Below are 13,772 nucleotides of genomic sequence, written 5' to 3' on the forward strand. Positions count from 1 at the left end.
TCAAGAAAAGATGCACTGTCAACAGATATATATATTAGAGAGCAAAAATGGATGTGGTGAAATACAGTATAACAACGCATATATAGGGAATTTAGAAAGATGGTAACAATGACCCTATATGCGAGACAGCAAAATAGACACAGATGTAAAGAACAGACTTTTGGACTCTGTGGGAGAAGGTGAGGGTGGGATGATTTGAGAGAATAGCATTGAAACATGTATATTATCATATGTGAAATAGATCACCAGTCCAGGTTTGATGCATGAGACAGAGCGCTCAGGGCTGGTGCTCTGGGATGACCCTGAGGGATGGGATGGGGAGGGAGGTGGGGCGGGGGTTCAGGATGGGGAACACATGTACACCCGTGGCTGATTCATGTGAATGTATGGCAAGAACCACTACAATATTGTAAAGTAATTGAGTGAGTGAAGTTGCTCAATTGTGTCCGACTCTTTGCGACCCCATGGACTATAGCCCACCAGGCTCCTCCATCCATGGGATTTTCCAGGCAAGAATACTGGAGTGGGTTGCCATTTCCTTCTCCAGGAGATCTTCCCGACCTAGGGACTGAACCCGGGTCTCCCGCATTGTAGGCAGATGCTTTACCATCTGAGCCACCAAGGAAGTCGTAAAGTAACTAGCCTCCAATTAAAATAAATTATTTAATTAAAATTTTTTTTTAAAAAAAGGATGTGGTGGAAGCTCTTTGGAATCTGTCTACAATGCAGAAGACCCTGGTTTAATTCTGGGTTGGGAAGATCCCCTGGAGAAGGGAAAGGCTACCCACTTTAGTATTCTGGCCTGGAGAATTCCATGGACTGTATAGTTTATGGGGTCAAAAAAGTCGGACACAATTGAGCAACTTCCACTTTCCTTAACTGGACTTTCCTACTTTACTTTCCTGTCATACTCACATCTGTTCTCTACAATACCAGAACTATCTAATTCAAGTTTAGGGGCTTCCCTACTGGCTCAGTGGTCAAGAATCCACCTACCAGTGCAAGAGGTACAGGTTCAATCCCTGGGTCAGAAAGATACCCTGGAAAAGGAAATGGCAACCCACTCCAGTATTCTTGAGTGGGAAATTCCATGGACAGAGGAGCCTGGTGGGCTACAGTCCATAGGTTCACAGAAGAGTGGGACACGACTTAGCAACTGAACTAAACTTGAATTAGTTTAACCATAATAGTCACATTCCTCAATACTAAATCACCCGGAGGGCTATTAAAACACAGATTGCTGCTAACCCACATCCCAAATTTCTGATTTGGTAGATCTGAGATGAGGCATGCAATTTTTCTAACAAGTTCTAAGGTGATGTTAGTATTGTTGATCCAGGGACCACACTTTGAGAACCACTAGTCTGGAGAATATTTTTTTCTTTTTTGAGCCTCAATTTATACTCTGTAAAATAAGAAGTAACGTTCAGATTGTTGTAATGGCTAAATATTGCAAAGTATTCCAGACAAACGCTAAATGTGATTTTAATCTGAAGAAAAGAGCAGGAGACTGTGAAGCAGGAGACTCCTGGTTACGGGTCTACCATAGGCTAGCTAGCCACATAACCTCTCTAGGCATGTTTTCTTACTTACAAAATGTGTTAATTCACATAACTAAAACTTATGGAACACCCACTGTGTAACTGACATCTGCCAGACATTAGAAATATGGTAGAAAAACAAATTCCTTAATTTGAGAGAACAGCACTGAAACATGTATATTACCATATGTAAAATAGACGACCAGGGCAATTTTGATGCATGAAGCAGGACACTCAAAGCCAGTGCTCTGGGACAACCCAGAGGGATGGGGTGGGGAGGAAGGTGGGAGGGGGGTTCAGGATGGGGGACACATGTACCCTGATTCATGGCGAAGCCTGGCAAAAACCACCACAATATTGTAAAGTACTTACCCTCCAATTACAATAAATATTAATTAAAAAAAAAAGAAAAGTCCTGATTCCACACACTATAATTATGATTATGATTTGGATGATATCTAAATTATCTTCCAACTGTAAAATTGGGTGGCTTTATTATTTTAAAAAATTAGCTTTTTCCTATTCTTCAATAACTTTGTCCTTCATAAGTCTGACTTAAATAAAAATTTTATAAGCTATCAAGGAGTAATTAGGTGTTACTATAAGGTGAGGTGGCCAAAATATAAATATAAAATATTCATATATTATTCAAGTAAATTTTGTGTGTTGATTACCACTCTTAGCTATTAATAAAAATAAAATTTTAAGTGTGTGGATTAAGTGGCAAACCATCAGTGAAGAAAACAACTGGAATTTACATTTAGTTTCATATTCTCCAATCCATTTGCATTTTTCAAATGTATATTTCAAGGCATTTGAAAACATACAACAGGCAATGGATCCAAGCCCAAGAATGGATGTGACCCATTCTAGCATATCTGGGAAGGCTTAGACAAGTCTGTTCACCTAAATCTCATTTCTTTTTACTCGTAAACGTGGGAATAATAAAACATACCCCACCAAGATTTAGATAATGATTTTTGGAGGTTTGAGATAATTTATGTAAAATTACTAGCACAGTACTTAACGCACTGTATAATAGATGGTTATAATGTCACATTAACTAGAAGATTATCTATGCAAGTATAGAATTCCAAAGGGCAAAATCAAGTTTAGACTCTATAAAGAGTCTGTCAGTAATACCAATAACTTAACTTGCTATTTTTTAATGAAATATAAATTACATAAATTCTAAATGTGGTATCGTGTATAACTAAGTCTTTATCATTCTTTTTCTGTATGTAATATGTCTCAATTCAACTTAATGGGTGAATCAATCAATTAACAACACCCAGAATCTTCCACTGCAACTGAAGTTAAAGTCTCCTTATTTCTTCCAGCCACTAGAAAAGACCTGAAAAATTTGAGTCTGGAAACCAAGACAATCAAAGTCCCAAAAAGCCAGAGTGGACTTTTGGAATGCAGCAGCATTATGGTGCTCTTCAAATTAGGGATGGATTTGGAACTAGCTGAAGAAATGTAACACCTAATTTCTCCTTGATAGCTTATAAGAAACCACCTCAAAGAAAAAGGTGGGCTTAAAAGCTGAAATTTACGTAGCCTTATATATCCCTCTGAATTACCAGGCTTGGAATAGTCAATAACAAGATGCCACAAAACACCTACAGCCACACAATCTGTGCATTCCAGAATATGAGTTGTGCTTCAGTAAAGAAGTGATTATTTCATATTTCTAAACGCGAAAAATCGGAGAAGGCAATGGCACCCCACTCCAGTACTCTTGCCTTGAAAACCCCGTGGACGGAGGAGCCTGGTAGGCTGCAGTCCACGGGGTCGCTAAGAGTTGGACACAACTGAGTGACTTCACTGTCACTTTTCACTTTCATGCATTGGAGAAAGAAATGGCAGCCCACTCCAGTGTTCTTGCTTGGAGAATCCCAGGGACGGGGGAGCCTGGTGGGCTGCCGTCTGTGGGGTTGCACAGAGTCGGACACAACTGAAGCGACTTAGCAGCAGCAGCAGCAAACATGAAAAATAGGGCACTAAATCCTAAATGAGTCCCTCAGATTAAAGTGGGATTCGAAAACCATGATAAATTGACTCTGTCTACACATTTTAAAGGGATCTCCTGGAAAACAAAAAACAAAAAACAACTAATGATTCACTACCAAGTTTAAAAAAAAAAAAAAACCCCACAAGTTCTTAGGTGTTCTTTGCTTCAACACTAAGAAGCAAATAAGGAGGAATACAAAGTCAGAAACCTAAGGAAGGAGAAGAACATTTCAATGGAAGGCTTTGAATGGGGTCTGAGGACTTCCCTGGTGGTTCAGTGATTAAGACTTCACCCTCCAATGCAGGGGTGGGTTCAATCCCTGGACAGGGAGCGAAGATCCTATGTGCCTGTAGACCAAAACACCAAACCTTAAAACAGAAGCAATATTGCAACAGATTTAACAAAGACTTTAAAAATGGTCCACAACAACAACAAAAAAACTTTGAAAAAAATAAAATGAGGTTTGTGTCAAGATTTAACATCTGCTTTGATAGTATCATTCTAACACAAAAAATTCTCTTCCACATTAATCCTAACATCACCTTTAACCTATACCCTAGCTCTCTCCCAACTCTTTTATACTCCTGATGTAACATAAATTCTACTCTGCTGCTGCTGCTAAGTCGCTTCAGTCATGTCTGACTCTGTGGGACCCCATAGATAGCAGCCCACCAGGCTCCCCCATCCCTGGGATTCTCCAGGCAAGAACACTGGAGTGGGTTGCCATTGCCTTCTCCAATGCGTGAAAGTGAAGTCACTCAGTCGTGTCTGACTCTTAGTAACCTCATGGACTGCAGCCAACCATGCTCCTCCGTCCATGGGGTTTTCAAGGCAAGAGTACTGGAGTGGGGTGCCATCTAGATGTGTTTATTTCCTCATTCTTCCAGCATTCTCTCAGTAGGATTTCATTCCATTGGAACCACCCTCACCAAGGACACCAGTGATCTCCAATTTGTGAATTTGTTGTCTTTCTAGCCTTACTTGACCTTTCTTGCTCTCCTCCTCCTAAAAGGAGACAACCTGTTTCCTTTCCTTCTGTGATGGAGACACTATGGTTTTCTTCCATCCTATCTGGATGTTCCTTCTCAGTCACCTGTATGGATTTTCCTCTTCTGCTGTTGGCTGCTTACGTGCGGGAGCTCTTCAAGCTTTTGTCCTAGGTTTTACTGATTTCAGCTTCCATTTGCACGTACAACCTGAGGGATTTCATCCACTCCTGTGACATCAGTAATCTGCTGACTCCCTTATTCATCAGTCTAGGCCATGTACAAGTTTTGGATTTCAGGCCTAGATATCTAACCGACTATGAGACCTATGCACCATTGTGGATAGGACATAATCACCTAAAACTGAACACAGACAGACTTGACCTCTTTATCTTCCCCCTCCTTCACTCCAAGTCTCCCCCCTCAAATGCTTCCCTGCTCAATGGCTGGTACCTCCAAGGCAGGCAGTTGCTCAGGCAAGAGATCTGATGCTCCCCAAGTCCTTCTCCCTCACTACCCACAACCAGACATCAGTCTTTTTCTTCTACGCCCAAATGTTTACAGAGCCTGCCAACTTCTCTCCAACTCTGCCAGCCCGACCCCAGGCCACCATGGCTATCCTTCAGAACTCCTCCTGCAGCCTCCTAACTGGCTTCTTTGTCTCCACTGAGTTCTCTTTCTAATCATTTCCCTACACTGCAGCCACAATCATCCTTCTTAAAAGCACTCTCTAATTACACAAGTTTTCTGCTTAAAATCATCCAAACACTCTCCATAGCATAGTCGAGAAAACACAGACTCCAGAACACAGCTGAAAGGGTGCTTTCTGATCTAGTTCCTGCTGAATCCACCAGTCTCATTGCTTCCTCTGCTCTCTCTCCCTTCACAAACCCACTGTGCTGAGAGGCTTCCATTCCTCAGAACTGCCAAATTTGCTGATCCCTCTGTGACTGGGTCTCTCACTCATCTCTTCTGATCCTATTCATATTTAAGGCTTGAGCTTCTTGCATCCTCCAGGAAGCCCTCTTTGGTTTCACCCACCTAAGTCTGACACTGGTGGAGACTGAGGGCAGGAGGAGAAGGGGGCAACAGAAGGTCGAGATGGATGAGATGGTTGGATGGCATCACTGACTCAGTGGACATGAGTTTGAGCAAACTCCCGGAGATGGTGAAGGACAGGGAAGCCTGGCATGCTGCAGTCCATGGGTGTCAAAGAATCAGACATGACTGAGCAACTAAACAACCACCACCTAAATCCAGATTAGGTGTCGATGTAATCCTCCCGTAAACACCCGGAAGCACCCTGTGCTTCTCCATCACAGAAGTCCCTGCACTCGTCTCTTGATCTCCAACAGATGTCATGGCCCCTGAGGGCAGTGACCGTGTTCTGTACCCACCAGTTAGCACAATGCCTGGTTCCAGTACTAAATAGTATTTCAGTGAATAATCCTCTGGTCCTGTGCAAATAACCAAATGTTCCAATTGATAAGATGTAGGGCAGGAACCTCCATGTCTTCCAAACAAATGTCACAGAGAGAAGTCGGCCCTCAAACCTCTTCAGCTGCCACCTTAATGATCAGCTAATACCTTCTTAGCAAAAGACCATCCTACCCAGAAACAGAATAAGATAGTGTAGTATTGGTGCTTTCCACAGAGTGGATCCTCAGAAATGTTTGTAAGGCAATGTCAGTTTGAAGCTTGATCAAAGGAAAAAAAGGAATAAAAGCATAAGACAGCATGGTCTTATCAGGCTATTTTACATTTTTTTTGCATGTTTTTAAAATTATTTTTAATTGTAAGAAAATTGCTGTACAGTGTTGTGTTGGTTTCTGCCATACAACAGGATCAGCCATGATTATACATCTACCACCTCCCTCCATTCCCCGCATCCTACCCTTCTAGGTCTGCTCTGGATTTTTTAAATCAGTGGATCTCTTGACCCTCCTCTTGCCAAACTTTATGGTGTGGCCTGGTTTGTAAACTGAGAGCTGTAGGGCGCTGAAGGGATCATCTTATTTTCAGTGGAGAACAATTTAGGAATAGGAACCCAGGTGTTAACTGCCTAACAGCAAAATCCAGAGTCTTTGCTATCTAGCTCCTTTCTTCTTTCTCTCCCCTCCTCCGCTCTCTGCCTGGACCCTGCTTTAGTCTCTTACTCTTTTTTTTCCTCCTACTGGGTCTCCAATCCCCCCCACCCAGTCACCTAGGCTTCCCTTCACTCACCCACATCGTCACAGCCATCCCCAAGACTCTCAGTTTAGCTTTGGGTCAGTTTTCTTCCCCTGTCCCACCCCACCCCCCCCCACCCCCAACTCCCATTCATTCACAAAGATTCTCCTTTGTTTGGAGGCACAAAATAGTTAACAGACATCTGTTTAGATTACAAATCCGTTTAGATTACAAATGCTTACATTTAGAAGCATTAAAGAACTCCTCCAATAACACAAACATTTAATTAGCTATCTTCCTCATTTAAGTGGCAAGAAAGAGAAGGTCAAAATAATGTGTAAAAAACTGCTGGAACAAAAATGTCTCCCTCTTTAAAAATTCCCTTTCAGTTTTCTCCATCCTCATTGTTTCCTCTGGATCCACGGCCTCCCACCAAATGGCTGACGACTGCCAGCTTCAAACTCTGCCACATCAACAGGGAGGGAGCCGGGCAGCGTTAGCTATTTGCATCAGGTTCCAGGAATGCTTTTCCAGTTATCAGTTTACTCTGCAGAGAGATTTTTCCTTTAGTTTATAAACGTGTGCTCGAATTTCTCGAATTCTCCAAAACTTGCTGAGAATTTTGTTATCCTAAAAGGTAAATTATAATCACATTTCCCAAACAGTTACTGCAATTTCAAAAAGTCTTCTAAAGTTATCTCCCACATCAGTGCTCTTAATTAGAATAAGAGGTTTTTTTTTGTTTGTTTGTTTTTTAGTTTGGGGATTTTTCTCTTTTATTTCCACTAACTTTGTAAGTTTAGAGGAAGCAACTAGTTTAAGAAAAGTTTATTTTATAGCAGCTGCAGATAGAGTTAACTTAGGCAGAAATTCTTCCTTATAGGAGAGGGGTGGAGGAAGGAGAGAAAAGATGGGGGAAAGCAAGCAAAAAAGATTAGAAAGGAACTACAGCCTACTCATTTCTGTTTGGTGGAGACAGAATTGACCTAAAGATGCCCCTTTTGTGCTACCTTCTGGGAGAGAATGGTTGTCTCACTGGGGGTGCTGAGCAAGCAGGGATGCAGCCCCAGACCAATGGCCTTTCCTCTGGGCCTGAAATGAATCTCGAAAGGGCTGGGGAAAGGGCCGTCTGCTGACGTTGACTGCACTCAGTATTCTGGATTCTCAAGAGTTCCGGTGTCTCACTTCCTGAAGGACCTTGCTTCAGGGTCAAGGTCCCAGCTCCTCCTCTCCCTTGTGGGTGAAAGGGGTTGGGTGTGGGGGAGAGATCTAACATCCACGCTGGTGGGAGCTTTGCTTGAGGTGTGACCACAGCAGACAGCCTATATCCCAAACTCAAATTAGAAGTCCCTCTAGATGGCCTAGGCTTTTTCTCCAAGGTGTGGAGAGGAGCTGGGAGGTGCTTGGGCGTTTCCTGTTCAGCGTGGGGTCAGTGAATGGGCAGAGAGGGTAAGAGGGATGGATGGGTTTGGGGGACTCTGAGTTTGGGCTTGGGATGGAGCTGGTAAATCCAGACAAGGAGTCTGTGGAGAAGAGGAGGGGGAGGCTGGAAACCTGAAAGGGAGAGGGTGGACTTTCCATGCAACCTCAGGAAGAGACTTCGAGTGAGAGAGAAGTCCAGGTCAGTCAGTTACAATCACTTCGCAGGGTCAGATAATCCCCAAAGCCTCGGTTTAGGATCAGCCTCAGCAGAGAGTGGCCAGGAGGTCTAGGATTTCTCCGATGTGGTCGATCTGGTCTGCTGGCAAAGCCCATCCTCCCCGGTGCGGGAGGCCACGCTGCCACTAGCGCGCATCTCTCCCTTTCAACAGTGGGTCTCCTCGGGACTCCAAGTCCACCCTCCAACAAACGGAACCCCCCTCTCATCCTTCCCCGGAGCCAGAAGAGAAAGGGAGCGTTACTTCTGAAAAAGTGGGCGCACACACGCCCCAGAGTTGGAGAAAAGCGGGGCGGGGGTGAGGGGCAGGGTGGAGGGGGCGGAAGGAGGGCGGCCTCCGGGTGCGCCACGCTGTCGGACCCGTTCTGGGTCCTCTGCCCCCAGGGCCCTCCACCCTGCCGGTGGCCCGCAGGGCACAAGGTAGGCAGGGCTGGACAGCTCCCGCTTTGATCTCTGGGCTCCCGTCCCTTCTCCAGCTGCCGGGCTGCCCCCGAGAGCTGCAAACTGCCCACGTCGTGTCAGCAGAGCCCTCCGACGTGTCCATAAGTGTTTCCAAACTTGGAAAGGGCGGGGAGGTGGGGGGAGTTGGGGGGAGGAAGGCCAGGGCGGGGGATGGGGAGGGCGGAGGTATGCAGACAGCGAGTCAGAGTTTCCCCTTGAAAGCCTCAAAAGTGTCCACGTCCTCAAAAAGAATGGAACCAATTTAAGAAGCCAGCCCCCGTGGCCACGTCCCTCCCCTCGCTGCACTCCCTCCTCGGCGCCCCCGCAGTCTCCTCCCAGCTGTGGCTGCCCGGGCCCCCAGCCCCAGCCCTCCCATTGGTGGAAGCGCTTTTGGAGGCACCCTCGGGCCGGAGAAACTTGGGCCATATAAATAGGGCAGATCCGGGCTTTATTATTTTAGCACCAAGGCGGCAGGAGGTTTCGGCTAAGTTGGAGGTACTGGCCACGACTGCATGCCTGCGCCCGCCAGGTGATACCTCCGCCGGTGACCCAGGGGCTCTGCGACACAAGGAGTCTGCATGTCTGAGTGGTAGACATGCTCAGCTTTGTGGATACGCGGACTTTGTTGCTGCTTGCAGTAACTTCGTGCCTAGCAACATGCCAATGTAAGTGCCTTCAGCTTGTTTCGGGCAGTCTGGGGAAGAGGTTAGAGGGGTGGGCAGGAAAACCTGGTCTGAAATGGAAAACCTCGCCAAGTTCCAGGTACAGCTAGGAGGGCAGGCTCTCTGGCATGTGGAGAAACGCTGGCATATAGGAGAAACGTGGAAAATACTGTAGAAATGAAAATCAAAAGAGGCTGTCGACTCTCGCCAAAAGTTAGGGAACTTTTCTCTTAACTCGGAGTGAGGCTGTGAACTTCATCTGGATCCTCCAGCTAGTGAAGCTCAAAGGGATCAGAGAATCTTTTTCTTTAAGGATGAGATGTTATCTGACATGACCAAGGAAGCCAAAGGCCTCCACCTAAAAGGCCCCGTAACTGCACTGATGCCCACCTCTGTGAAACCTGAGGCCTGGTTTAGAAAACCTTTTAAGTAAGTTATTAAAAAAAAAAAAAAAAACTCACGCCCTAAAGACTTTTCTTTTCTGGGTGTTTTAAGACTGGTCTGGATGGTGATGACCATGAGGCGCCCTCTGGAGGGAGGACCAGGAGAGCACAGGGGACCAGGGCTTAAGGCTCGCGGAGTCCCCATTTAAAGACTCCACAGGGTTATACAGAGAATGTCTGCATTTCTCCTTGAACCCAGTCCCAAAAGCTAGTCAGTGTTTCCCGGCAAGGAAAATTGATACTTACTGAAATGTAATTAGCTTCTCATTTCATTACCTGATCATGGAAATGGTAACATGATTTAGCTAAAATCTGCCCTGCCTTTTGTTGAGCCTGAGAGTTATCTCTTTAACATGTTCCCAGTGACAGGCATTCTGAACTTAGCAAGTTGGGAAATTATCCACACTGATCTGGGTCTCAAGAGACCCAGGTTTTTCCCATGACTCTGCCAATAATTTATCATGTGACTGTGGGCAAGTCAAACTGAGCCTTTTCTAAAACACAGGATAGAAATTGGATGGACTCCAAGGCTGCTTTCCAGCTGTAGGTTTTATGACCCCATTGGGTATCTGGCCACACCCAACACTCTAAAACTTGGCTCCACCCATATGCCACGGTGTCTACCATTGCGTTATTACTGATGCATTTGCGTGTGTGTGTTTTCTCCCTTCATCCACTTTTAGTATACACACTGTGAATACTAAGGAATAATTGCATTGAACTAATTCACATTACCAGGTTCATTTTTTATGAGATCTGAGAGTGGTGGGGGAAAAGGGTCTTCTCCTAAAGATGGAAATAAACCTAGGGAAGTTTGAAGGTACAAAGGACAATTCAACTTCTGATCAATATCCAACCCCAGTCTGAATAAAAGTTACCCAACACACATTCTTCAAAATGGCTCAGTCTGAATAATTAGAAGGCAAATTTCCAAAACCATGAGGACTTCCGTTAATCAAGCCCAGGCATAATTATTCTTCCTACTGATGAACACAATGAAGTAAACATATCATTTTCCTAATTTAAAAGTAATTCTCATAAATTGCCCTTAAATATCAGGGCTGGATGTGGTCCACCCTGCTGAACTGTGACTGCCGCAACGGATGCTCTCACTCAGATGACACACTTCTTGGCCGCTGAATTAAAGCAATTTTGGGGGTGATTCATTTTGTTGCCAGCTTGGCCACATTTATATCCTGTGTTAGCCTGTAATTTTTATACTGTAGGAGCGGAATTCAGTCTTTAAGGACTTAAAGCAATTATGGCAAAGGGGGAGGATACTACGTTGGTGTATTTTTCCCATTGTTTTTCTAGATCTTTAATGCAGTTTTTCCATTTATACAGAGCAATTCTTTCTCAGGGCCAAAAGTGATATATGTTGGTAAAATGTCCTTACCTAATTTAAGTGAACCTATTTAAAGCAAAACTTCAGATGTACAAATGAATCCATTTTCCTGGTGACTAATTCACAAATTAGTCCTTTTGAAAAAGGACATTAAGAATGGTACAAACACTGTAATGTTAATGTTATATAAAAAACCAAAATCTGCTTTAGGTAATGTAGTTTCCTAAATTTCCCCCCTTTTAAATTTCTAAGTATCAAAAATTATCTAAACTACAAATTATTCCTCATCAATCTGCTGGTTTTGCTCACATTCAGTGAGTCACTGTGCAATTTACCATCATAATTACTAAACATTACAAGTATCCTTTAGACACATTAATGTTTCACAGCATTTATAAAATAGTAAATAATTAACAATTTAATTCAAAATATATTTACATATTAATATTTAAAACAAATGGTCCTGTTGATCCCTGCCATAATTTTGACCTGCATAATTTCCAAGTCATTAGAATATTCTTAATAAAAAATACAACTGGTCCTTTAATTAGGTAAGTCAGTTTTATAGACAAGTATACCCATTTGTTAATCACTGCTGGTGATCAGTGAAATGATACTAATAATTATTTCTTTTTTCCCCTTTTCTCTATAGCCTTACAAGAGGTAAGTAAAATTATTTTTAGAATTTTTAATTTTAGACTTTGATTGCCTTGGCCACAGTAGTCGTCTCTGGGGAAGGAAAAGGAAGCTATATTGGTATTGACCAACCTGAATTTCCAAAAAAATTAAGAGTTAAGGCAGTCCAACCTTTCTGGTTGCCTTAGAAAGTACCCACCCTAGTTTCCAAAATGGGCGGGGCTACTGAATAAGGCCACCCTAAAACCTACACCCATAAGAAAAGAAGAATAAATAATTCAGTGGAAGGTTGGGTGTTAGCACCAGCTTCCCCGGAGCTAGACTTCATCAAGCTAGAGAATTTTGTCACTCCCTGGAGTCATCTGCAAGATTATTATGAGCAAATTCTTAGCTCATGAGCTGAATTTGAGGTATAATTATAAATAAGTATATATCTGAGATCTGTACATATTTTTTATTGGTAAAATGTAAATTGTACTTTGAAATATTAAGATAATAGTAATGTGCAGTATGTATACTTTGTAAGTATATTTGTATACTACATGGAAATGGGAGCCATTTTAAAATTTATACAATTTTACTCATAATAATCTTTTACTTATTCTCTTCTAGGCAACTGCAAGAAAGGTAAGAATCTAATACTTCTCTGTATCTGAAATGATCAGAGATAACTTATAGTTTAACTGAACTTATGGTACACTACAGAAGGAAAATACCTTGTCAAGATTTTGTGCATATGAATATGCATTAGCTAAACCATAAAATGAAGTAGCTTTGATATGTAAGATAACAAAGTTTTATTATCTTCCAGAGTCATCTCTAATTATATTTTTATTATACAACTGGTGACTTACATACTAAAGGAAAAGAAAAGATTTATTTTTGTTCTAGAGATGAACTGAGTATTATATTAATTATAGGTAGTAGACAAAAGTTTATTTTAAAGAGCTTTGACTATATAAATATGCTGTTATTGATGTTACAAAATGATAATTTTATCCACAGAAATTATCTTTCTAAAAACAGTGGTTACAATATTGGCCCTAATGCTGGAGACTATAGCCTCCAATCTCCCAGTGTAAAACAAAATTACATGTAATTATAATAAAAACAAAATACTTTTATCTATTGTATTGTGCTATTTTTATAGCTACTATCTAATAACATTATAGTTAGATCAGCCTCCTGACTAATCATTATCAAGAATGCTTTGCTCATTCACTGGAAATTGCTTAGACATTTATTATTGTGCTGTTTGTATCTTCCTTATAGGGCCCAAGTGGAGATAGAGGACCACGCGGAGAAAGGGTGTGTAATTTTTGAACTATTAAAGAGCTTTGGCCCGTATTTTAATAACTACATATTAGAAACTACAGGAGTCTGACAGTTTATAAAAATGTTATGTATCCAGATAATTGCCTACCTTTTAAGCAGATAATGCCTTACAGAAAGTGAATGAGCATTATTCTACATAATCAATATTATTTTTAGGTCAAGATTATCCTTTAAGAAAGCAAACCTATTATAGACAGCCATATTCTTTGCATGGTCTATCTTTCTTTGCTTGAAGTTGACATGGCCAACACATACATGAGGGAGGTGTACCTACCCACTACAACATGACCCTTCCCTTTTCAACATGCTTTGTTTACTTTTCAAGTAAGATCTCTGATGTAGGCTGAATGTAATAGTGAACCAGCAGTCAACAACATGTTTCTGTTTAAATTAATAAATGTATAGGTTAGGCTTGCATTTTTTTCATGGTATTCTTAGATCTCCTTGCTATATTTATGTGGTATCAATATATAAATACCCATACCTTGTATCCATTGAGAAGTGCAGACTTCAATGTATTCCACTCAAGCGATTTATTACAGG

The 13,772-nt window shown here is 42.2% G+C and overlaps 1 protein-coding gene across 2 annotated transcripts in view; it reads left to right on the top strand.

The window, feature by feature from the left end:
• The first annotated feature begins 9,249 nt into the window (after nt 1–9,249).
• Nucleotides 9,250–13,772, top strand: part of COL1A2 (collagen type I alpha 2 chain) — a 36,475-nt gene continuing 31,952 nt past the window's right edge. Inside the window, exons 1-4 of one of the 2 annotated variants that reach the window (XM_006053950.3) lie at nt 9,250–9,473; nt 11,911–11,921; nt 12,507–12,521; nt 13,167–13,202. In XM_006053950.3, the coding sequence (XP_006054012.1) occupies nt 9,404–9,473; nt 11,911–11,921; nt 12,507–12,521; nt 13,167–13,202 (132 nt within the window). In that variant the 5' untranslated portion in view covers nt 9,250–9,403. The remainder of the gene's footprint in view (nt 9,474–11,910; nt 11,922–12,506; nt 12,522–13,166; nt 13,203–13,772) is intronic. The other variant, XM_045166348.1, reaches the window with a different exon arrangement.

The sequence above is a fragment of the Bubalus bubalis genome, chromosome 8 (assembly GCF_019923935.1).
Source record: "Bubalus bubalis isolate 160015118507 breed Murrah chromosome 8, NDDB_SH_1, whole genome shotgun sequence".
NCBI lineage: Eukaryota > Metazoa > Chordata > Mammalia > Artiodactyla > Bovidae > Bubalus > Bubalus bubalis.